Below are 25487 nucleotides of genomic sequence, written 5' to 3'. Positions count from 1 at the left end.
CCTCCACCATGCTTGACGAGATGGTGTCAGGCACTCTTCAGCATCTTCTCACCTGTTCTCGTCTCACAAATGTTCTTCTGTGATCCAAACACCTCAAACTTAGTTCATCTGTCAGAACACCTTTTTCAATCTTCCTCTGTCCAATGCCTGTGTTCTTTTGCCCATACCAATCTTTTTCTTTCCTTCCCATCTTTTCTGCATTGTAAACCAGCACTTTTGCCTCTTTACTTCTGGCAGGGGGCCCCTCGGGTACCATTAGAACTGCCATTAGGACCTTCGTCTGTTTCTCAAACTTAGAAGACTTTTAACAAGAACTTTTTGACAAAGTCAGATCCTCCATTTACCTTTCCCTGCTCCAAAGGGGGAACCCCGTTTGTGCTTTCTCTGAAATCCACACGGTTTTTGGAACATTTTAATTTCTTTGAAATTTTCCCATTGGCGCAACTGCCTAGAACCCTTTTGTGACTCACCTCCCCCCATGGTTTTTTCACCAGTTTGGGGGCTCCCCAAGAACCCCAAAAATGCTTTCTCCCAACAAAACCCGGGCCAGACTTTCCGGGGAAAAAATTAAAGCCCAGCCCTTTTGTTAAATTGGAGTACAAAAAATTCCTGCAACCCTCTCTAATGTTTTTACAATCTCAAACTTTTCCTTTAAAAGAAAACACTTCCATTTCCCCAACTTTTTTAAAAAAACAAAAACTGGTTTTCAAATTAAAAATTAAATGTTCTTTGTTTAGTATCTTCTTAAGGGCCACAAGTGCTTTTTTTTAAATACCCAAAAAGGCATGAATTTTTCCTTTCGGGTAATTTATTTTCTCTAATTTTGTTTGATTCTAAGAAAAATAATGTTTTGACACCCAGCCCCTGGGGCCCACAATAATTATTTTACCCAACAACCCCAAGGGATTTTTACATTACAAAACTTTTAATTTCTCCCTGTTTTCAGACGCCCTTTAAGGAAAACCAGTTTATTTAGTCTAACCCAAGAAAACACAACTTGGACCCCAATTAAAACCCCCGGGGTTTTTGTTCCCGTTTTCCCCTTTTGGTTTCCCCGTATTCACCATTTTTCTCTTAAATTATCACCAGTAGCCCCGCCTTCAGTTTTGGGGACTTCAATTTCACCCCAGACATGATTGGACCTCAGACTACCCCGTTTTGTTTTCCCATTTTTATTGACTTTTGACACATTAAATGTCTAAAAGGATCCTCCTTCCTTCCTGTTCATCTCATAAAAATTCACATCTCAATAAATGTTCTTTTTCTTTGAACCTCCGGCTGCCTTCTGATTCCTCAGGAAATGTTTTTGGGACACCCAACATGTTCCTTGTTTGACAACCTGGGGCCCCATCTCAGCCCTCTCTTTGTAAAAATGTTCCTACAAACCAGAAACCCTTTTGTGTCCAAGCTTCTTTTTTTCTTTAAGAAATTTTTTAATTTGTAAATTTGGTACTGTCAAATGTTTTCGGCCTCAAATGAAATTCTCAAATTTAAATTTAATGATTTTAAAATGAAAAAAACCCTTTTTTAATGACTTTTCATAAAAATAATTCGGATTTAATTTAGACAAATTCATTTTTTTTTAAAAAAGGGTTTTTAAATTAAATAATCTATAATGTTTAATTAAAATTCAAAAATTTAAAATTGTTTAATTTAAATTTTTTTATGTACCCCCAAATTTTAAGGTCATTTTAGAAAATTTTCTTGTTTTCCATAAACTTCACTTTTTTTTAAACCCCAAATGGTTTAAAAAATGTATAAAATTAGCAAGCCCTTTTGACAATTAGTAATGATTTGTATTTAAGAAATTAAATTTTTTCTTCAAACTTTCTTTTGTCAAGGAATGTCCTTTCGCTTCCACATTCAGCCCTTTGGCTTCTTTTTAATTTTTTATAATCTTTTACATGCACCTTCCTGACCACCCCCCAAAATTTATTGGCTTGTCCACCCTTAACCCCTTTCCGGCAAGTGCTCCCACAAAAACTAAATTTGGGAATCTTACGGGACTCCATTCAGACACCCCAAGTGCCTCTTCTTCCCTCAATGTTCTTCACAATGGGGAATGTCTTTGGGGTTCATTGTCCTGTTTTGGGAACTTTCCCCAAATCAGGTTTGCCCACCGGGGTACAGGGCTTAAAAAAGGGATTTTAGCCTTCCTTTTAAATTTAAAATCCCCTTTTCCTTTTGGTCCCAAATCTCCATTTCCCAAGACCAAAGCAGTGCCTCAATGACCCCCAAACCAGGGTTTTTTGCCCAATTTGGTGTAAACCCACTCTTCAGCATTTTTCCCCTTTCTCTCTCCAAATTTTCTTCTTGTGAACCCCAAAACACCTCAAATTGGGGACACCCTGTCCAGAACCCCTTTTTCCCCAAATTTTCCTTTTGTCCAATCCCTTGTTCTTTTGCCCATCCAATTTTTTCTTTTTTTTGGCCCATCTCAGATTGGGCTTTTTCTTTCCATCTGCCTAAAGGCCCACACCCCCGTCGCCTTTTCAATGTCCTTGACAGGGCTTTTTGGGTACCATTTAAAGAACGGGCCATTGGGGCCCTGGGGGCTCAAATTTCTCAAACTAGGGCCCTCTAATGTACTTGTCTTCTTCTATTGTGCACCCCTCCCACTTCTCTTTCTCTCGGGTTAACCCGTTTGTTTTTGTTCTCTGAAGGGGGTTTTTAAGTACACACCCGGGGGACTTTTTCTTTCTTTGCAATTTCTACAGGGTACCTTTTTTCTAAGAACAAGAATGATTTCCAATTTCATCTCGGGACTTTTTTTTTCGGGCCAAATTTTAGGCATGTCCCCAAATGTATCTCTAGTAACAATTTAGCTAAAAAGGGAAAAAGGGGGTTTTCTAATCCCCAAAATTATCTTCTGGGCATTACCAAAACCCCCAAATGTACCTTGAACACTGGAGTGTCCTAAGGGAAATTTTGACCTCTCGTACAACCTCGGAATTTTCATTAAAAACCCAGCCCCTTTTCCACCTAGAATGCCCCTTTTCCCACATTAACAAAAATTCCCCCTGATTTAATTTAATGTTGTCTTCATTAAAAACCATCTTTTCTTTGAAAAATTTGGGTACATTTTTTAATGATCCCAAAATTTTTGAACCCCATGTAAAAAATTATAATTATTATTAAAATTTTATATTACTCTTATAAATTTTATTTTTATCTCTATGTATAAATTTAGTCTTTTTGTTCCCACATCTAGTTTTGTTTTTACAAATTGGGCGTTTTCCACTGTACTCCTCGGGTACTTGTTTTTCTCAAACTTTTATTTATTTGGCCTCTCCCTGCACACCAAGAACCATTGTCTCTGACCTCCAAACAGGCCCCCTGGCTACATCTCGGTCTTGTACCTCAAAGCTTATGATTTTATTACAACCATAATTGTTTAACACCTTAGAAAAGTGTTTTTGGACAAACATCTGGGTACTGGCCCAAGATTTTACATCGGGGGCCTCTTAATTTACATCTCAGTTTTTCTTGTGTACCCTCGGTTTAAACAACTCTCAGCTTCTCTTAATGTTCTCAGTACATGCTCCCCTTCCCACTCAGTAATGTCTCCAATGTCTTTCCCCATCCGCCCTTTTGGACTCTCCGGGCCCAGCCTCCCCTTTCCAGTACTCACCTTAGTACTCCCACTGTACTACTACATCTCAGTACATGTACTCTCTACTGTACTACATCTCAGTACATGCTCTCTCTAATGTACTACATCTCTCAGTACATGTACTCTCTAATGTACTACATCTCAGTACATGTACTCTCTACTGTACTACATCTCAGTACATGTACTCTCTAATGTACTACATCTCAGTACATGTACTCTAATGTACTACATCTCAGTACATGTACTCTCTACTGTACTACATCTCAGTACATGTACTTGTACTACATCTCAGTACATGTACTCTCTACTGTACTACATCTCAGTACATGTACTCTCTACTGTACTACATCTCAGTACATGTACTCTCTAATGTACTACATCTCAGTACATGTACTCTCTAATGTACTACATCTCAGTACATGTACTCTCTAATGTACTACATCTCAGTACATGTACTCTCTACTGTACTACATCTCAGTACATGTACTCTCTACTGTACTACATCTCAGTACATGTACTCTCTACTGTACTACATCTCAGTACATGTACTACTAATGTACTACATCTCAGTACATGTACTCTAATGTACTACATCTCAGTACATGTACTCTCCACTGTACTCATGCTCTCTACTGTACTACATCTCAGTACATGTACTCTAATGTACTACATCTCAGTACATGTACTCTCTACATCTCATCCTCAATGTACTACATCTCAGCATGTACATGTACTCTCTACATCTCAGTACATGTACTCTCTACTGTACTACATCTCAGTACATGTACTCTCTAATGTACTACATCTCAGTACATGTACTCTCTACTGTACTACATCTCAGTACATGTACTCTACATCTCAGTACATGTACTCTACTGTACTACATCTCAGTACATGTACTCTCTAATGTACTACATCTCAGTACATGTACTCTACTGTACTACATCTCAGTACATGTACTCTCTACTGTACTACATCTCAGTACATGTACTCTCTACTGTACTACATCTCAGTACATGTACTCTCTAATGTACTACATCTCAGTACATGTACTCTACTGTACTACATCTCAGTACATGTACTCTCTACTGTACTACATCTCAGTACATGTACTCTCTACTCTATCTCAGTACATGTACTCTCTAATGTACTACATCTCAGTACATGTACTCTCTACTGTACTACATCTCAGTACATGTACTCTCTACTGTACTACATCTCAGTACTTGTACTCTCTAATGTACTACATCTCAGTACATGTACTCTCTAATGTACTACATCTCAGTACATGTACTCTCTGTACTACATCTCAGTACATGTACTCTCTACTGTACTACATCTCAGTACATGTACTCTCTAATGTACTACATCTCAGTACATGTACTCTCTAATGTACTACACCTCAGTACATGTACTCTCTACTGTACTACATCTCAGTACATGTACTCTCTACTGTACTACATCTCAGTACTTGTACTCTCTAATGTACTACATCTCAGTACATGTACTCTCTAATGTACTACATCTCAGTACATTTTGATTGATTGATATATTTATTTGTCGTTTGCCAGAGTACAGGTACAAAAGCATCGAAATTACAAGAAAGGGTGGATGAAAGATTACAGCATAACATGAGGGAAGAAGGCGAGAAAAAACACCAACGCCCCGACTATGCCCCGAGAGGGGTACAGTGTGGGAGCAGGAAAAAAACACCTTAGCACATAAGCACATACATTTAGACATGACTTGCAACGAGTAGGAAGGGGGGAGGGGAGGGAATCCAACTACTGGGTGATCTAAGCCCATCCATTGGGGCAGAAGGTAACCAGCACCGACAAGCAGCCAGCCGGTCCGGCGCCAACACAGCAGCGCCAGCCACAGCCCCGTCCGGTCACACTGGGGGTAAGAAGCAGGCGAAGGCGTGGGATGGGGGGAGGGGGGTAGTGAATGCAATCAGTATTATTGAAAGTTCGTGTGTGCGTGTTCTGGTATGTCGTCCTCCCCCAGGCCACAACAGACAAAGTTCTCAGTCCGCAAGATGGTCGTTGCCATGGAGATAGCCTTGAAAGGTCCTGGGGAGAAAACAACCACAGGTGTCTGTGGATAGGGGGAAGGGAATGAGAGAGATTCTCACTTCAGTGATCTTCGGGGGAGTTGTTGTTCCAGTAACGGCCTTGGCCAAGGCCCGTCCTGGTAAGGGAGCCGAAAGCAGATAAGATTGGGATTGTTTGGTCTTCCAGTAGCTGCATTTCAATTTTTGCGCAACCACTATTCCTCCATCTTCCTCCCGTTTGCCAATAGGATTTCAAATCGATCCACTTTCATTTGCAGAGCCGTCAGCTTCTCCACGATGTTATCATTCTGGCGGTTTAATGCCACAGTCTGAGTGCCAACAACTCTACCCAACGCGTCAATCATGTCGGGCAGCCTTAGGGGGCTTTTTACAGCTGTCACCGTTTCCTTAATTTTCCGATAAGCCAGGGCAGCGCCAAATCCAAACAGCAGAAATCCTGTAATCATAGTTCCGAATAGGTAGATGTCTTCTACGTCCTCCACGGAGAGTGGTGCTAGGCACAAGACCCGCCACTTCGCCCACGCGTCCATCGTGTATCCAGCAACATTCGTCCCAGCAGGACAGGCAGGTTCCCCCGAACCCGGGCTTCTCGTCGAGAAGATGGTGTCAATTGCGTTTAAGGACCAGTTGATTACGTCCATGGTTTTTAGTTCGAAGAGCGATGCGTAGAGAGTCTCTCCAGTATAGAGACAGACAAGTACTCTCTACTGTACTACATCTCAGTACATGTACTCTCTAATGTACTACATCTCAGTACATGTACTCTCTAATGTACTACATCTCAGTACATGTACTCTCTACTCTACTACATCTCAGTACATGTACTCTCTAATGTACTACATCTCAGTACATGTACTCTCTACTGTACTACATCTCAGTACATGTACTCTCTAATGTACTACATCTCAGTACATGTACTCTCTAATGTACTACATCTCAGTACATGTACTCTCTAATGTACTACATCTCAGTACATGTACTCTCTAATGTACTACATCTCAGTACATGTACTCTCTACTGTACTACATCTCAGTACATGTACTCTCTAATGTACTACATCTCAGTACATGTACTCTCTAATGTACTACATCTCAGTACATGTACTCTCTACTGTACTACATCTCAGTACATGTACTCTCACTGTACTACATCTCAGTACATGTACTCTCTAATGTACTACATCTCAGTACATGTACTCTCTAATGTACTACATCTCAGTACATGTACTCTCTAATGTACTACATCTCAGTACATGTACTCTTATGTACTACATCTCAGTACATGTACTCTCTAATGTACTACATCTCAGTACTTGTACTCTCTAATGTACTACATCTCAGTACATGTACTCTACTGTACTACATCTCAGCACATGCTCTCTAATGTACTACATCTCAGTACATGTACTCTCTGTACTACATCTCAGTACATGTACTCTCCAATGTACTACATCTCAGTACATGTACTCTCTAATGTACTACATCTCAGTACATGTACTCTCTACTGTACTACATCTCAGTACATGTACTCTCTACTGTACTACATCTCAGTACTTGTACTCTCTAATGCACTACATCCTCAGCACATGTACTCTCTAATGTACTACATCTCAGTACATGCTCTCTACTGTACTACATTTCAGTACATGTACTCTCCAATGTACTACATCTCAGTACATGTACTCTAATGTACTACATCTCAGTACATGTACTCTCTACTGTACTACATCTCAGTACATGTACTCTCTAATGTACTACATCTCAGTACATGTACTCTCTACTGTACTACATCTCAGTACATGTACTCTCTAATGTACTACATCTCAGTACATGTACTCTTGTACTACATCTCAGTACATGTACTCTCTACTGTACTACATCTCAGTACATGTACTCTCTAATGTACTACATCTCAGTACATGTACTCTCTACTGTACTACATCTCAGTACTTGTACTCTCTAATGTACTACACCTCAGTACATGTACTCTCTACTCTACATCTCAGTACTTGTACTCTCTAATGTACTACATCTCAGTACATGTACTCTCTACTACATCTCAGTACTTGTACTCTCTGTACTACATCTCAGTACATGTACTCTCTACTGTACTACATCTCAGTACTTGTACTCTCTACTGTACTACATCTCAGTACATGTACTACATCTCAGTACATGTACTCTCTACTGTACTACATCTCAGTACATGTACTACATCTCAGTACATGTACTCTCTACTGTACTACATCTCAGTACATGTACTCTCTACTGTACTACATCTCAGTACATGTACTCTCTACTGTACTACATCTCAGTACATGTACTCTCTGTACTACATCTCAGTACATGTACTCTCTAATGTACTACATCTCAGTACATGTACTCTCTAATGTACTACATCTCAGTACATGTACTCTCTACTGTACTACATCTCAGTACATGTACTCTCTAATGTACTACATCTCAGTACATGTACTCTCTACTGTACTACATCTCAGTACTTGTACTCTCTACTGTACTACATCTCAGTACATGTACTCTCTACTGTACTACATCTCAGTACATGTACTCTCTAATGTACTACATCTCAGTACATGTACTCTCTAATGTACTACATCTCAGTACATGTACTCTCTAATGTACTACATCTCAGTACATGTACTCTCTAATGTACTACATCTCAGTACATGTACTCTCTAATGTACTACATCTCAGTACATGTACTCTCTAATGTACTACATCTCAGTACATGTACTCTCTAATGTACTACATCTCAGTACATGTACTCTACTGTACTACATCTCAGTACATGTACTCTCTAATGTACTACATCTCAGTACATGTACTCTCTACTGTACTACATCTCAGTACATGTACTCTCTACTGTACTACATCTCAGTACATGTACTCTCTACTGTACTACATCTCAGTACATGTACTCTCTACTGTACTACATCTCAGTACTTGTACTCTCTAATGTACTACATCTCAGTACATGTACTACATCTCAGTACATGTACTCTCTAATGTACTACATCTCAGTACATGTACTCTCTACTGTACTACATCTCAGTACTTGTACTCTCTAATGTACTACATCTCAGTACATGTACTCTCTACTGTACTACATCTCAGTACTTGTACTCTCTAATGTACTACATCTACTTGTACTCTCTACTGTATTACATCTCAGTACATGTACTCTCTACTGTACTACACCTCAGTACATGTACTCTCTACTGTACTACATCTCAGTACATGTACTCTACTGTACTACATCTCAGTACTTGTACTCTCTAATGTACTACATCTCAGTACATGTACTCTCTAATGTACTACATCTCAGTACATGTACTCTTATGTACTACATCTCAGTACATGTACTCTCTGTACCATCACCTCAGTACATGTACTCTACTGTACTACATCTCAGTACTTGTACTCTCTAATGTACTACATCTCAGTACATGTACTCTCTAATGTACTACATCTCAGTACATGTACTCTCTACTGTACTACATCTCAGTACATGTACTCTCTACTGTACTACATCTCAGTACATGTACTCTAATGTACTACATCTCAGTACATGTACTCTCTACTGTACTACATCTCAGTACATGTACTCTCTAATGTACTACATCTCAGTACATGTACTCTCTACTGTACTACATCTCAGTACATGTACTACATCTCAGTACATGTACTCTCTACTGTACTACATCTCAGTACATGTACTCTCTAATGTACTACATCTCAGTACATGTACTCTCAATGTACTACATCTCAGTGTACTCACGTACTCTACTGTACTACATCTCAGTACATGTACTCTCTGTACTACATCTCAGTACATGTACTCTCTGTACTACATCTCAGTACATGTACTCTCTGTACTACTGTACCATCTCAGCACATGTACTCTACTGTACTACATCTCAGTACATGTGCTCTCTCTAATCTACTACATCTCAGTACATGTACTCTCTACTGTACCACATCTCAGTACATGTACTCTAATGTACTACATCTCAGTACATGTACTCTCTACATGTACAACATCTCAGCACATGTACTCTCTGATGTACTACATCTCGCTACTTGTACTCTCTACTGTACTACATCTCAGTACATGTACTCTCTACTGTACTACATCTCAGTACATGTACTACATCTCAGTACATGTACTCTCTACTGTACTACATCTCAGTACATGTACTACATCTCAGAGGTACTTGTACTCTACTGTACTACATCTCAGTACATGTACTACATCTCAGTACATGTACTCTCTAATGTACTACATCTCAGTACATGTACTCTCTACTGTACTACATCTCAGTACATGTACTCTACTGTACTACATCTCAGTACATGTACTCTCTAATGTACTACATCTCAGTACATGTACTACATCTCAGTACATGTACTCTCTAATGTACTACATCTCAGTACATGTACTCTCTAATGTACTACATCTCAGTACATGTACTCTTATGTACTACATCTCAGTACATGTACTCTCTAATGTACTACATCTCAGTACTTGTACTCTCTACTACATCTCAGTACATGTACTCTACTGTACTACATCTCAGTACATGCTCTCTACTGTACTACATCTCAGTACATGTACTCCTAATGTACTACATCTCAGTACATGTACTCTCTGCTACATCTCAGTACATGTACTCTCTACTGTACTACATCTCAGTACATGTACTCTACTGTACTACATCTCAGTACATGTACTCTCTACTGTACTACATCTCAGTACATGTACTCTCTACTGTACTACATCTCAGTACATGTACTACATCTCAGTACATGTACTCTCTACTGTACCACCTCAGTACATGCACTCTTCTCACTGTACTACATCTCAGTACATGTACTCCTCTGTACTACATCTCAGTACATGTACTCTCTCTGTACTACATCTACATGTACATCTCACATGTACTCTCTACTGTACTACATCTCAGTACATGTACTCACTGTACTACATCTCAGCACATGTACTCTCTAATGTACTACATCTCAGTACATGTACATGCACTCTATGTACCACATCTCAGTACATGTACTCTCTGTACTACATCTCAGTACATGTACCTCTAATGTACTACATCTCAGTACATCTCAGTACATGTACTCTCTAATCTACTACATCTCCGTACATGTACTCTCTAATGTACTACATCTCAGCACATGTGCTACACATCTCAGCACATGTACTCTCTAATGTACTACATCTCAGTACATGTACTCTCTACTGTACATCTCAGTACATGTACTCTACTTACTACATCTCAGTACCCCCACTGTACTACATCTCAGTACATGTAGTCTCTACTGTACTACATCTCAGTACATGTACTCTAATGTACTACATCTCAGTACATGTACTCTCTACTCTACATGTACTCTCTCACTGTACTACATCTCAGAGGTACATGTACTCTCTACTGTACTACATCTCAGTACATGTACTCTCTACTCTACTACATCTCAGTACTTGTACTGTACTACATCTCAGTACATGTACTCTCTAATGTACTACATCTCAGTACATGTACTCTCTAATGTACTACATCTCAGTACTTGTACTCTCTACTCTACTACATCTCAGTACTTGTACTCTCTAATGTACTACATCTCAGTACATGTACTCTCTAATGTACTACATCTCAGTACATGTACTCTCTACTGTACTACATCTCAGTACTTGTACTCTCTCCTGTACTACATCTCAGTACATGTACTACATCTCAGTACTTGTACTCTCTACTCTACTACATCTCAGTACTTGTCCTCTCTCCTGTCCTCGTCCCTCCAGCTGAAGGCATGTCGGAGGAGGACCTGCAAGACAAAGCTCTGGGCGTGGCCAAACACGTGCTGGGCGGGAAGACGGAGCTGGAGCGCGAGGCCGTGCTGCAGCAACACCTGGGCAGCCGGGCCATGGGGGACATGGTCATCGAGACCTTCGAGCCCGGCCCAGGTAAACACAACTTCTACAGGAACGATGTCACACCTTATTGTCTCAACGTTGTTAGACATCGTCAGGTTGTTAGACTCGCTCTGAAAGGATGAGGCTGGAATATCTCATGAAATGACCAACAAATAACGAGGTGTTTTGTCATCCTGATGAATGTTGATGAGTTCCATGACAGTCCATGAGCCTCCCTGTGGTGCTTTCATCTGTTTGGCTCTTAAATAACTTCTTAACTGTATTTTAATGTCTCTTTTTAACGTTTTTATGTAAGTCGCCTTCTTGCTGAATAAATAAGCTGAGCCTTTTCATAGGAACCGATGTGCTCGGACCCCAGAGACAGGAAGTCAGACCGTATTGTGAGACGGACGGACACGTTATTTTTGTATTTTCATGGGATTTGTTCATATTCATGAACTTATGAGCAGCTTTCACCCTTTTTAAATACATTGAACAACGCACTGCCCCTCGCCCTCAGATAAAGGAGGAGGTGGAGACCCTGGCGGTTCATCAGCAGATCAGGACGGAGAACCTCAGGAAGTTCTGGAGGGAACCGAAGCTCCACAGGATGCCGCCGAGGCGCCCGGCTCGCCCTCCAAGCAGCTGCTGGACCAGATGTCCTTCTTCAGCGGGAACCCGTCGGTGGAGATCGTGCACGGCATCATGCACCTGTACAAGACCAAGTGAGACACGCACACACACACACACACACAGGGACCTAAAGCCGACTTCAAAATAACAGCGGCCCCCATTCGGTTAGTCAGTCTGTCACGAGTAGATGAGTAAATAAATGCAAATACATGCACGAATAAATAAGAAAATTAAAATATATTAATTAATAGATTCAATAAATTATAATTTAAGTAAAATAATACCTCAAAAACATTGTATCTTAATAATAAATGATTAGTCAAATGTAGTGATAAATAATACATTTCCTATTTGTAATAATAGCAGACCACCTCTCTCAGGACATTCTGGTGTGGAGTTTCAAAATAAAAGTCCCATAAACGCAAGTTACGTATGTAACTATGGTTCTATTTCATCCTTCCTGACCGCCAGAGGCGGTGCTTAGCACTGGATATCTTCCGTCTTGCGCATAGCAGGTCGAGTATTAATAACAACAAAGTCACCCGTGACCTCGGATGACCCGCCCACCGGGTATAAGTTCCGGTGTCATCCCGAGATCAGTTCTACGGAATCTTCTCGCGAACTCACGAGATTCCGAGTGACTAAGAACTCTGGCGGTCATCCAGGATTCATAGTTACATACGTAACTTGCGTTCTATTTCATCCTTCCTGACCGCCAGAGGCGGTGCTTAGCACTGGATGACTTATATCAACAGAGTCACGAGGAATCCCAAGGAAACTACCTCATATGACTCAAGCAGAGGATCTGGACCACCTGCAATGCATGGAGGGTGTTCCCGTTCACTCTGTAGTCTCTGGTGAATGTGCGCAACGATGCCCCTGAGGCTGTTGCATACATATGCACCTATATTCCCTACGGGCATACCTCTCAGGGTCGCCCGTGATGTGGGAACGCCGTTGGTAGAACAACACCCTGCTCTGGATGGCAGAGCACGGACGTTCACCACCTCTGCACAGGCAATGGCCTCCACTATGTAGTGGAACAGGCACTGTTCTGCAGTGGCATAGCCCTTCTTAGATCCACCCTAACTGACTAGTTATGGTGGTCAAGCTGTGCAGGCTGGACAGGCTGGTTGAGACCCGAGCGTGCCAGCACCTTTGGGGGAAGCCACTGCTTTAGGCCGCAGTGTGACACCCGAGCCATCTGAGTTCCCCTCAGACAAGGCTCATTGACCGACAGGGCGTGTAGCTTGCCTACTTGCTCTGCCGCAGTTATGGCAAGGATGAAAGGTCTTTGCCGACAGCAACCACAGCTCTGCCTCTGCCAAGGGAGGCGAGCATAGGGTGTCCAGTACCCCGGGCAAGTCCCCTGGAGGAGCCCTCGGGGGGGGGCTCAGGGGATAGTCACTGAGGCCCTCCTTATGAAGAGGGACACCAGCTTGTGGCTGTTCCGCATCATTGTCGGCTTTAGCATGCTGCCCTGAAATGGCAGCTATGTAGGCCCTCAGGATAGAGGCAGACATGCCCTTAACTAGAAGGGATGACGGAGGCGTGAGTACCGTAGGCACGAGGCACCGTACTGGGTCCCTCCGTCCGCTGGTCGGGAAGCGGCTTCGGTCTGCACGTCTCGTAGACGGATGGCACTCCGGCATTTAGAATAGTCCTTTGGACTGATTCTGTTCAGCTGCTTCTGCTCTCCTGCGGCCAAGCCCTTTGTTGGGCGCGGCCGGGATCGGGATGGCAGGTCCCACCCTCTAGCTGTGCTAGGGGTCCCGCATGTCAGCGAGGCACCGTGGCGTCTCACAGCGAAGTCTGTGCAGCCAGGGGAACCAAGTCCTGGCTGGACGCAAGGGGGCCACCAGCAAAATTCGGTGGCCCTGTTGAAGACCCCGAGTAGTTGGCAAGATCAGCGGAAATGTGGGAACGCCTGGTTCCGTTCTCCTGGTCGCTACCTCGCCCGACAATTGGTCAGGTGAAGGGTTACCGGAGTAAGAAAAGTCAGAAGGGCACGGGAGCTCCGTAGCAGCTCTGCCGCCCTAGAGGCCCCTGAAGGTTCAAGCCAACACGTGGTTGAGGCGATGTCTCGCCCAACAAGTACATATTCCCTCCCAAGTATGGCAGGAACTGTTTGAGCGCTAGGTGCATGGCCTGTGGCTCCAGACCCAAGTGTCGCGAATAGACTGTCCTCTGGAAGTCCTGTACCGCCAGACTGCGCCCCACTTCGAGAGGCGGGAGTCTGCTGTGGCGACCTCCAGCGGGGCGGACCCCTTCCCTGGGGATACCCTCTGACGGGTATGCTCTCACCCTCAACGGGGATAGAGCCGAGGGCACCACTGTGACCCCCATCTTGTGCCTGTGGCCCCTGGCGAAGGCTGTTAGGCCCTCCATGCGAAGGGCGCCGCGACAGCAGCCCAAGCATTTGCCCCATAGGCAAGGAAAAAAGGGATAAAAGACCACTGCCTGCCCCCTCAGAGAGTACCTACCTGCTTGAGTGACGGGCAGGCCCACTTAGTGGCTGCATCTAGAGCTATACCAATGAAGGTTATGCTCCGAGAATAGCTCAGAAAACTCCTTATGTTCACGAAGGCCCAACCAGGCAGCGTGAGAAAGAGTGTAAGACAGCTGATGCAGCTGTCAATTTACCCGATAGGCAAGAAGAGAGGATAAAAGACAGCCATCTGCCCCCTCAGAGAGGGGAAGGCTGCAGAGGATGCTGTCCACCTGTCTGAGTGACGGCCAGGCCCGCTTAGTGGCTGCATCTAGAGCTACACCAATAAAGGTTATGCTCTGAGAATGGCTCAGACAGTTGTTTGTTCACGAAGGCCCAACCGGCGGCGTGAGAGAGTGCAAGTAATGCACTGTGTGGCCCTAAATGGGTATGGCGCACATATCAGCCAGATCGTCCAGGATGGCAGTTTCCTCACGCCCTGGTGATTGCAGGGCGGCAGTAATGCCCTTTTGTAGAAACTCCTGGGGAAGTCCACATGGAAGAAGCCTGGGAATAACGGCTTTGGAAAGCATAACTGAGCAACCGTCTGTGAAGCATTCTAGGAGCCTGACAAAAGGCCCCCTTAAGTCGACAGACATGAGCCGATCTCCTCTGGAGACCACACGAAGGATGTCTGCTGGGCTCAGCCTGAGAAAGTCAAGACGTGGCGCCCTCGAGTCTGCGGGGTGTGGACACGGTCCTGCGAAGACCAGATAACTGCTGCCTGGTCTAACCGGCTTGCACCGTGCGCTGCTGCGCCTGTAGAGCAGGTCCCCTGATTTCACTGGGACAGTAGGGAGGTTGTTCCTACATGCCTCCGACAAGGGTGCCTGCGCCGGCCAAACAGCTGGTCTGAACCCTGGAGAGCATTAGGCGCCCAGGTTCTCTTGACGTAAGTGCACATGCCTGCAGCGAAGCATCACTGAGGCTGTAGTCAGGTATGACATAGGAGGGGGAGTTGCCGTGTAGTAAGCATGGTAAAATGGTCACCTGAGAACCGACTGGGCTCGAGGGCACCGGTCATCCGGCCTCGGAGTCCCTTTGGGGAAAACCGATGGATGCGATAGTCAGCTCAATGGATGGCATGGGACGAAGGCCACATTTGGCCATATCCTGCATGGACGCCGGGGTTCGGTGATCTGTCGTAAGATGGTAACCCCTCAGATAGTCTCTGGAGGGAGACTGAAAAGGTGGCAGGGCCGGAATGCCCTGAAGAATGCACTAGCGTGCGTGGGGTTCCGGCTGCTGTATATCCAGCAGTTCCTGTGCCCTGCAAATGACGAACCCGATGGGGCCGTCGACTGCCCCTACAAGGGCTATGGCCTGAGGAATGGGAACCAGGCCCAGAAGCGTGGGGGCCGCTCGTCCCGTCCTCCAGTAAGGAGATTGGTGGACACTGCCACTGGGATGTCCTCCTTGGGAATGGATCAGCCGTGGGTGGATCTGATGCTTCAGTCCTCCCTGCACTAGGGTGGCGACTTATCTGAGCTAGTTCTGCGGTCAGCAGACCTACTCTATAAGCTAGCATGCCCGATTGCACTGCTAGGGGAGCCCCTGCGGCTCCTAGCCGGCGCTTGCAACTGGTCGGCTGGCCTGGAGCTGACCTGACCTGTCTGTTGGGGTCCTAGCAGGAGCTAGAGCGAGCGCACTCCGCTACTGCAGCGCAGGTCCTGTGGAGCAGGACAGAGACAGCCCGTCTAGTGAGGGTATCAGCCACCACTGGCCTCACTAGTACGGTAGCTGTAGCTGCTGGGGGCCGCAGCAGTAGCACTCCGCTACTGTGGCCCAGGTCCTGTCGAGCAGGACAGAGACAGTCCGTCTAGAGCGAGGACACCTCTTCAATACAGTAGCTGTGATTACTGGTGTCCTATCAGTAACCTTAAGCGAGAGCACTCTGTTACTGTGGAAACGGGTTCCGTGGAGACAGTTTAGAAAGCGGTCTAGAGAACAGCCTCTCTCTTAGAGAGAGGGAGTGAGGACACGCTTGACTAGTACAGCAGCTGTAATCACAAGCATCCCACGAGTAGCCTGGGCGAAAGCCTGTGCTACGGGGGAGCAGGTCCTGTGGAAACAGTCGCAGTGAGAGGGCAGGTCTCTTCGAGGACCCTCTCCACTAGTATGGCAACTGTACTTACTGGTGCCTCCCAGTCAGCCTGAGCGAGAGCTCTGCGCTACTGTAGACGCTGATCCCGTGAACACGGGTCAGAACCAGCATGTCTAGTGAGAGAGTGAGGACACACTTCACTCCTCTGGTCTGTCAACATTAGCGTGGCATTAGTTGGCCTGAGTGGAGACGCTCTGCTAGCTGCAACAGCGGCGATGTCATGGAGGTACATGTGCAGTATGCATCAGTATCGACTTATAGCCTCCTTAGCGTCCCCCCGGTGAGCCTGAGCGGGACGCTCTGCTCACTGGAAGCCGGTAGCAGTGTAGCAGTGTGGCATCCAGCCGCAACGAGCGGACGCGCTCTCGTTAGCGCTGTAATCGCCCACCAGTAGCCTGAGCGAGAGCGCTCCGCTACTTGGGCCGAGGTCCTGTGGAACAGGAGGTAGCTGTCGGATTTAGCGTAGGCTCCGTTAGCCTGAGTGGACACACTCTGCTAGCTATGCACGGCGGCAATGCTACCAAAGTCAACACACACGCTATCCCACCGCTACAGAGAGCCGGTCGCGCCGGTGTAGCAGCACCGAGCGGACGCGCTCCCGTTAGCACACAGTTAGCAGGAACGAGAGCTCTGCTCCTGTGGGATATGCCGTCATAGGCAACAATTGTATTCGATCTCACCCGATTGAAGCTTCGCGGTGAAGGCGCTCTGGTGAAGACCGAAAAAGACTCGTGCGTTCTCCGGTCCGCCTCGACGGACCGCCGTAGAGAAACGCAACGTCCTCCTCCTCCGAGGAGGAGAGCTCGTCACAGCCTCTGGAGGGCGACGGATCGCAACTCCGACCATTTGGTCACAAGGCTCCCCGCGACGAGCTTCAGTTAAACTTCAGCCTTAGCTGATGCCTGCGTTTGCGAGAAGATGAAAAAGGACTGGTCTCGGGATGACACCGGAACTTATACCCGGTGGGCGGGTCATCCGAGGTCACGGGTGACTTTGTCGTTATTAATACTCGACCTGCTATGCGCAAGACGGAAGATATCCAGTGCTAAGCACCGCCTCTGGCGGTCAGGCAGGATGAAATAGAACTGCAATTTAAAACTAATTTTTTTTTCATCATCAGTTTTTAACCTGGGATGGTAGTTATGTCATTTATTATCATTATGATGTAATTTATCTGCTTTGTTCATATTGTTATTACTGTTACGGTCTCTGTTTTTACCATGTAAAGTATCTTTAAGTTCCTTTTCTTTTAAAGCGCTTTACAAATTTATATGTTATTATTATTAATATAAAATGTCACTTTACACAAATCATAAACAGTTGTTATTTTCGAGAAATACTGCTTTTTGAAAAAATATCTACCTTTTTATATATCTATATTCTTTGCGATAGTGGAGAAAAAAAACATTTTAATAAAAAAACAAAGACATTAAAATGATTGTGCTTTTATTTTGGCGGGAGATCAGTTTCCTTGTACCTCCATGAATCAACGTGTTGTTGTTTGTGCAGCAAGATGACGTCCCTGACGGAGGCCGTGCGGCGCAGCGCCATGGTGTGCATCCTCAGCGTTCCCGCCACCATGACCAGCCACGACCTCATGAAGCTGCTGGCGCCCTTCAACGACGTGACGGAGCACATGAAGATCATCCGGGACTCCACCCCCAACCAGTACATGGTGCTGCTCAAGTTCTGCTCGCAGGTGAGGGCACACCTGGGCGCTAGAGGTCACAGTCATGTTGGGAGATTGAGACTTGTCTGTGGTGTGTTCACGTTCTGGGAGAAGGGTGGGAAACCGGAACTCCCAGTTTACTATTCGCTGTATTTATCTTCTTCTTCTTCTTCTTCTTCCTCCAGGCCGATGCAGACAGCTTCTACACGGCGTGTAACGGCCGTCCGTTTAACTCCATCGAGGACGCCGTGTGTCAGATGGTTTACGTGGAGCGAGCCGAGGTCATAAAGTCTGAAGAGGTACAAATAAAGTTGTTTTGCTTCACTCCCCTTTTTTATCTTTTTATTTAATCATTAACTAAATATACATAATTTTTATTTTTATTTCTTTAACTCAATATATATTTTTTACTATATATATATATATCTAAGTTTTATTTTTTACTTTTTGTTGGACAAAAACATTTTGGACACCTTAAATTTTTTTTTTGAGCATCAGGATTTTAATATTTCAATATCACGAGGAGCTGGTTACTGATGCTCCTCCCCCCCCCCCCCCCCCCCCTCCAGGGCGCCAGCCTGCCGGTGATGGAGCTCACCGAGCTCCCGAAGTGCACCGTGTGTCTGGAGCGGATGGACGAGTCGGTGAATGGCATCTTGACCACGCTGTGTAACCACAGCTTCCACAGCCAGTGTCTGCAGCGCTGGGACGACGCCACGTGAGACACACACACAATACCTTTACTTTCGATTCTTTAAGTTCCCTTTGGTGTGAATATGTTTGTACTTCTACTCGTATCACAGTATTTGTATACACTGTAGTGAGTACTGCTTGAAGTACTACTTGTCGTACTACTCACTTGAAGCCCACAGGACTGACGGCGCTCTGTGCCTCCAGGTGTCCGGTGTGTCGGTACTGTCAGACTCCAGAACCCGTGGAGGAGAACAAATGCTTCGAGTGCGGCGTGCAGGAGGTGCAGCTCTCTCTGATTCACTCTCACATGTATGTGACGGTCTCACCTCCTCATAGTGTCTCCTCCTCCCCCCCCCCCCCCTCTCTAGAACCTGTGGATTTGTCTGATCTGCGGTCACATCGGCTGCGGCCGCTACGTCAGCCGCCACGCCCACAAGCACTTTGAGGAGACACAGCACACGTACGCCATGCAGCTCACCAACCACCGCGTGTGGGACTACGCCGGAGGTACGGGCCCCGAGGGGCCTTCAGGGTGACTTCAGGGTGATGCTGCCGGTTTGTCCACTAGGGGGCAGCAGAGCACCGAAACTACTGGAGAGACGGCACTTTATAAAGCTGTTTATTATTATACAGAATGATCCATTTCAGATTCATATATTTTATATGACTGGATTATATCATTTTATTATATTAAATGTGGAGCTCATTTTAATGACTTTACTCTTTGTTTTTCCCCATGAGAAGGATGTCTGCTTCACAGCCGCATACAAATTAATATATATATATAATTAATTTATATATTCATATTTAATGTATATATATGTATATATTTATATATAAATAATTGTATGTATATTTAAATATAAATGTATTTATTTGTATATATAAATAATTTTATATTTATTTATATATGAATTAATTTATATATAAATTATCTTTTATATATATTTATAAATTAATTTATATATATGAATTAATGTATATATTATTATTAATATAAACTGATGGCTAGTTTAATATATAATAACAAAGCATCAATTATGATTTTATTTCTAGTTTTCATTAATAATCTGAAGCTCAAACTAACCTTCAAAACATCGCTACTGTCCCTTTAAATGAACATTCTCTTGACTAGTTCATTTCCGTGTGCTCCGGTTCCAGATAACTACGTCCATCGCCTGGTGGCCAGTAAGACCGACGGGAAGATGGTCCAGTACGAGTGTGAAGGAGACACCTGCCACGCCGAGAAGATCGACGCGCTGCAGCTGGAGGTGAGCGCCTCCTCTCGTTGGAATGTGCGAGTCCGACTCAACCCTGACTGCATGACTCATCGTGTGTGCAGTACTCGTACCTGCTGACCAGTCAGCTGGAGTCCCAGAGGATCTACTGGGAGAACAAGATCGTTCACCTGGAGAAGGAGACCACGGAGGAGGTACCCCCCCCCCCCCCCTCAGTCTGTTGGGTGGGGTTGATTGTGGTGTGATCGTTGTCCACGTTCCCCTCAGATGAACAACATGAAGGTTAAATTCAAGGAGACTCTGGAGCGCTGCGACAACCTGGAGCGGCGGAGCGGAGAAATAGGCAAAGAGAAGCAGGCCATGGAGAAGAAGTGGGTGGAGGCCAGAGCGACGCTTTACTTCCTGTGTTCACATCGCTTAAAACAGGAAGAAGAAGACGTTTCTGTTTGATTGTCTGTTTGTTTGCTGTCAGTTCCACAAAGCAGGATATATACACTACCGTTCAAAAGTTTGGGATCACCCAGACAATTTTGTGTCTAACATTAAAAATCACACTTTTATTTATCAAATGAATATAAAATATAGTCAAGATATTGACAAGGTTAGAAATAATGATTAATATTTGAAATATTAATTTTGTTCTACAAACTTCAAGCTCAAAGGAAGGCCAGTTGTATCGCTTATATCACCAGCATAACTGTTTTCAGCTGTGCTAACATAATTGCACAAGGGTTTTCTAATCAGACATTAGTCTTCTAAGGCGATAACACAATGTACCATCAGAACACTGGAGTGATGATGAAATGGGCCTCTATACACCTCTGGAGACATGTCATTATAAACCAGACGTTCCACCTAGAAGAGTCATTTACCACATTAACAATGTAGAGAGGGTGTTTATGATTAATTTAATGTTATCTTTATTGAAAAAACAGTGCTTTTCTTTGAAAAATAAAGTCATTTCTAAGTGATCCCAAACTTTTGAACGGTAGTGTACATTAATGTATGTATATATATATTCATTTATATATAAATTAATGTATATATATATTCATTTATATATATATTCATTTATGTATATATATATATATATTCATTTATGTATATATATATATACACGTACATATGTATGCATGAAGCAGACAAATAGTTGGTTGCCCAAATAGATAACAAAAATAAATGTTATATATATTACATTTTTCATATATATTTACATTTTTTTAATATACGTTTTATATAATCCTTTTTATTTTTATATGTATTTTAATGTGTGTGTGTGTCCTGCAGGTGCACTCAGCTGCACACTCGAGTGGTGAAGCTGAGCCAAGAGCTGAAGGAGGAGCAGGAGATGAACCGCTGCCTGAGAGCCAATCAGACGCAGCTGCAGTCACAGCTGGCGGAGGAGGAGCGCAAAGCAAAGGAGACTGGTGAGCGAGGAGGAGGCTCGGTTGGTGCCTTTTCACTTGTTTATATATATATATAATTATTAAAAAATTGAAATATATTTTTTACAACAAAAATATATATATATATATATTAGTGCTGTGAAAAATAACGCGTTAACTCAGTTAATTAAATTACAGGTTTAACTAGTTCTTTTCTTTTAACACATTTAACGCATGCGCAGAATGAGCTTCCAATCCGTCTGTTGTTGGTCGTCTCTCCAGCAGCGTGTCATTCTGTCTCTAGTGTCGCGTTAACACGACTCAGAGCTCCGTCTCGCGCGCCGCAGAGCTCGGATGCCGGCGTGTGCTCGCACATCGGGACGAAAAAAAGTCACTTGCCCCATTTTAATCGTTTCACAGCCCTAATATATATATATAATTTCTTAATGTGTGTGTGTATATAATATATATATATATTTTTTTTAATTTATAAATATTTTTTTATATATATATATTTCCATATGTGTGTTTGTGTATATATATATATATTTTTTTCTCATTTATTTATTTATACACACGCTGTGTGTAAATATATATCATGTGAAGGGAAGTGATTCTCTGGATGTTTACTTCTACAAAGAGGCGCTTCTCCACTCTGAGGACGATACTGACGCCAACATTTGTATTTTTATTTATTTATCAATGCAAGAATCTGATTGGCTGTTGGAGGAGGAAAAAGCTGCAGCTCTAAAAACTAAACTTGTCTTCACGGTCACTGTTTCTAATCTTTTATTTCTGACTCACACGGCAATATTTTTTATTGTGAAGCTTCATTTATCTCCACGTTCCCAACACGAGTCTGACTTCAGTTATTGATCGTCTCTTCCGGGAGGTTCTTCTCTGAGTGTTTCACCATCTGGCGTCGAGCTGCTCGGCGCCGGATGTTTAGCACGACTATGTGACTCATTGTTTATGACGAGCGTATCGTGTGTGTGTTCCTTTAAGGCCACACAGCTGTGAGGCCACGAGGTTTGTTTACGCTCCGGAGAATATCATCTTTTAGAAGATATGGGGATATTCTTATAATAACGGGTAAAATAAAATACTCTGTGTATATTTATATATATGAATATTTATCTTGATAGATTTTCTGCGTTGCAAAAAGTTAAACAGAAGTCAATATTCAGGACGTCACGTCCTCTTAACCCTTGTGTTGCCTTCGGGTCAATTTGACCCGATTCAATGTTTCACCCTCCTGTCGCCTTCGGGTCAATATGACCCGATTCAATGTTTAACCCTCCTGTTACCTTTATATTTACTAACATCTTTTACCCTTGAGGTCAATATGACCCCAGCTATTAAAATCTCCAGAAAATTATGAGAATTAATATTGTTTTCCAAGTTTAAGTGTGAGGTACTTTATGTTTGTTTGTTGACTCCCGAAAGAACACCGACATTAAACATTGAATCGGGTCAATTTGACCCGAAGGCGACAGGAGGGTTAAATATTGAATCGGGTCAAAATGATCCGAAGGCAACACAAGGGTTAAAGGGACAGGACAGTATTTTGTTCCTCCGTACTGGTTAACGTCCACTCTTTTGCTTTTTATTATCTATTTGTATATATATATATATTTGTTTGAATTTATATAAATTTATATTTATATACATTTATATATATTTTGTTTATGGGATGGAGTGTATTAAATGCCGTATAAATGTAGATCTGTTTTGATCGTAACGTGAGGAGACGTGAATGTCCTGAACGTGGGAGGAGCCTTCCGGGGCGTCCTGTCCCTTTAAGAGGCGACTGACGTACGGGGTTTCCCTGCAGGCGAGCGTAAGGACGGCGCCATCGGGGAGCTGCAGGAGCAGCTGAGGGACGTCATGTTCTACCTGGAGGCGCAGCAGCACATCGAGCACCTCCCCCCGGAGGCCCGCAGCGAGATCCAGGAGGGCCAGATCAACATCGGGGCCGGCCCGGCAGACGGCGCCGCGGCAGGCCACGCCTCCTCCCCCCCCTTTTCTGGCAGAGGGAGGAGGGGCCGGGGCAGGAAGAGGAGGTAACCTCCTCCTCCATCAGACGTTGGTGTTACCAGAAGAAACTTCATGACATACGAACAGAAACACCAGAGTACCATGTGGAGTACTTTCTCCTGAAGCCGGAAGATGAACATTTGTTTGTTTTTGTTTTCTTAAATCCGGTGAAATGCAGAAATTATTTTCTTTCTTTTTTCCAAAAATTTTCTCCAAAAGAAGTGAATTTGACTTGTTTTATGTTTTCGTACCACGAGTTCTCCTCATGATAAGAATTATGATTTAGATTGAGGAGCATATTTATCATCAGTACTTCAACTTGAGTATCGTGGTACTTGTACATAACTTGAGTATCGTGGTACTTGTACATAACTTGAGTATTTCGATGCTACATTGTAGTTTTACTCCTCCAGGTTTAAGTAAAAAAAGTTTTGACTTTGTAACTTTACAGGTTAATATGTTAGTCAACGCCTGTTAGCTTAGCATAAAGACTTGTTCTCATGCTACATGCTAAGCTAACTGTTGGCGTAGCTTCAGATCACAATGTGTGTGTGTGTGTGTGTGTGTGTGTGTGTGTGTGTGTGTGTGTGTGTGTGTGTGTGTGTGTGTGTGTGTGTGTGCGTGTGTGCGTGTGTGCGTGTGTGTGTGTGTGTGTGTGTGTGTGCTGCATAAAAAATAAAAAGGTCCTTTAAAAAGTTTAGTTTCTGTTGGTCACAGCTCGATGTCTGATTGGCTGCTGCAGAAGCACAACTGCCCCTCCTCTTCCTCATCGCCCTCCTTTCTCCTCTTCCTCTTCACAACCCTAACAGTTTACTCACAGCAGCCCGTTGAACAGAAACTGTGAATGCTTCCTCTTCCTCTCCTCTTCCTCCCCTCCTCACACCGTCGTCATGTGTGTCTCTTCAGCTCAGCTTGGTTGCCATGGACACCAGTAGCCGTCCAGGTGGAGGTGTTGTCCGCGTAGTGAGGAAATGATATGTATGCAAACTGCTTTTGCATTTCTATTTACGCCACAAACAGCTGAAACTAGGAGTCACGGTTACTATCCACGTATTTTATTATCCACATATCACGCAATAAATCAGTTTCCCAAATATATATAAATTAATGTATATGTATTCATTTATATATATATTAATTTATATAGATATATGTGTATATATATATTTATGTATAGATATATATGTGTGTTTTAATATTTATATTTATACATGCTACACCTCAGATGTCTGATTGTTATCTCTGGTGCCTGAACGCGCCTGGAGAAGTTTTAATTGTGTTTAAACATTTTATTTAGTGTTTTATGTTTTGCTCATTCTGCTGTAAGTGAAATAAAATATCAAGACTGAAATACTGATACTTCATCATAGTATTAACTGTAGTTAACACAACTTCAGACAGGATGAAGTTCTCTCTGACAAATAGAAATATAATTAAAGCTGCAAGCAGCGATGAACGGGTCCTCTTCCTGCTTCGCACGTCGGGGGTGCTGGCCGGACGCCGGCCCCCTCGGCCGAGAGCGCACGCACGGCGTTCGGGCGTTTGACCGTTCGTCACGCGACACTGATTTTACTTTGCTAGTCGGTGGCGCTTTGACTGAGTGA

General features: G+C 43.7%; 1 protein-coding gene across 1 annotated transcript; it reads left to right on the top strand.

The window, feature by feature from the left end:
• The first annotated feature begins 20 nt into the window (after positions 1-20).
• brap (BRCA1 associated protein) lies at positions 21-25240 on the top strand. Its single transcript, XM_056431935.1, has 14 exons — positions 21-25; positions 5373-5515; positions 11526-11687; positions 12157-12361; positions 18371-18560; positions 18716-18829; positions 19100-19248; positions 19428-19503; positions 19592-19730; positions 20385-20494; positions 20566-20655; positions 20729-20832; positions 21749-21888; positions 23681-25240. Exons 1-14 carry the CDS (start codon positions 21-23, stop codon positions 23911-23913), a joined length of 1860 nt encoding a protein of 619 aa, XP_056287910.1. The 3' UTR covers positions 23914-25240.
• Positions 25241-25487: the final 247 nt, after the last annotated feature.

This window comes from Pseudoliparis swirei, chromosome 15 (genome assembly GCF_029220125.1).
Source record: "Pseudoliparis swirei isolate HS2019 ecotype Mariana Trench chromosome 15, NWPU_hadal_v1, whole genome shotgun sequence".
In the NCBI taxonomy this organism is placed as follows: domain Eukaryota; kingdom Metazoa; phylum Chordata; class Actinopteri; order Perciformes; family Liparidae; genus Pseudoliparis; species Pseudoliparis swirei.
This window is presented reverse-complemented; position numbering and strand designations above follow the sequence as displayed.

What these genes read in the sequence shown, in the direction of transcription:
- brap (XM_056431935.1), top strand. An exon ending in CGTGTGGGACTACGCCGGAG is followed by an intron (nt 19,731 to 20,384) that starts GTACGGGCCCCG and finishes CTCCGGTTCCAG; the next exon opens with ATAACTACGTCCATCGCCTG. An exon ending in AAGCAGGCCATGGAGAAGAA is followed by an intron (nt 20,833 to 21,748) that starts GTGGGTGGAGGC and finishes TGTGTCCTGCAG; the next exon opens with GTGCACTCAGCTGCACACTC.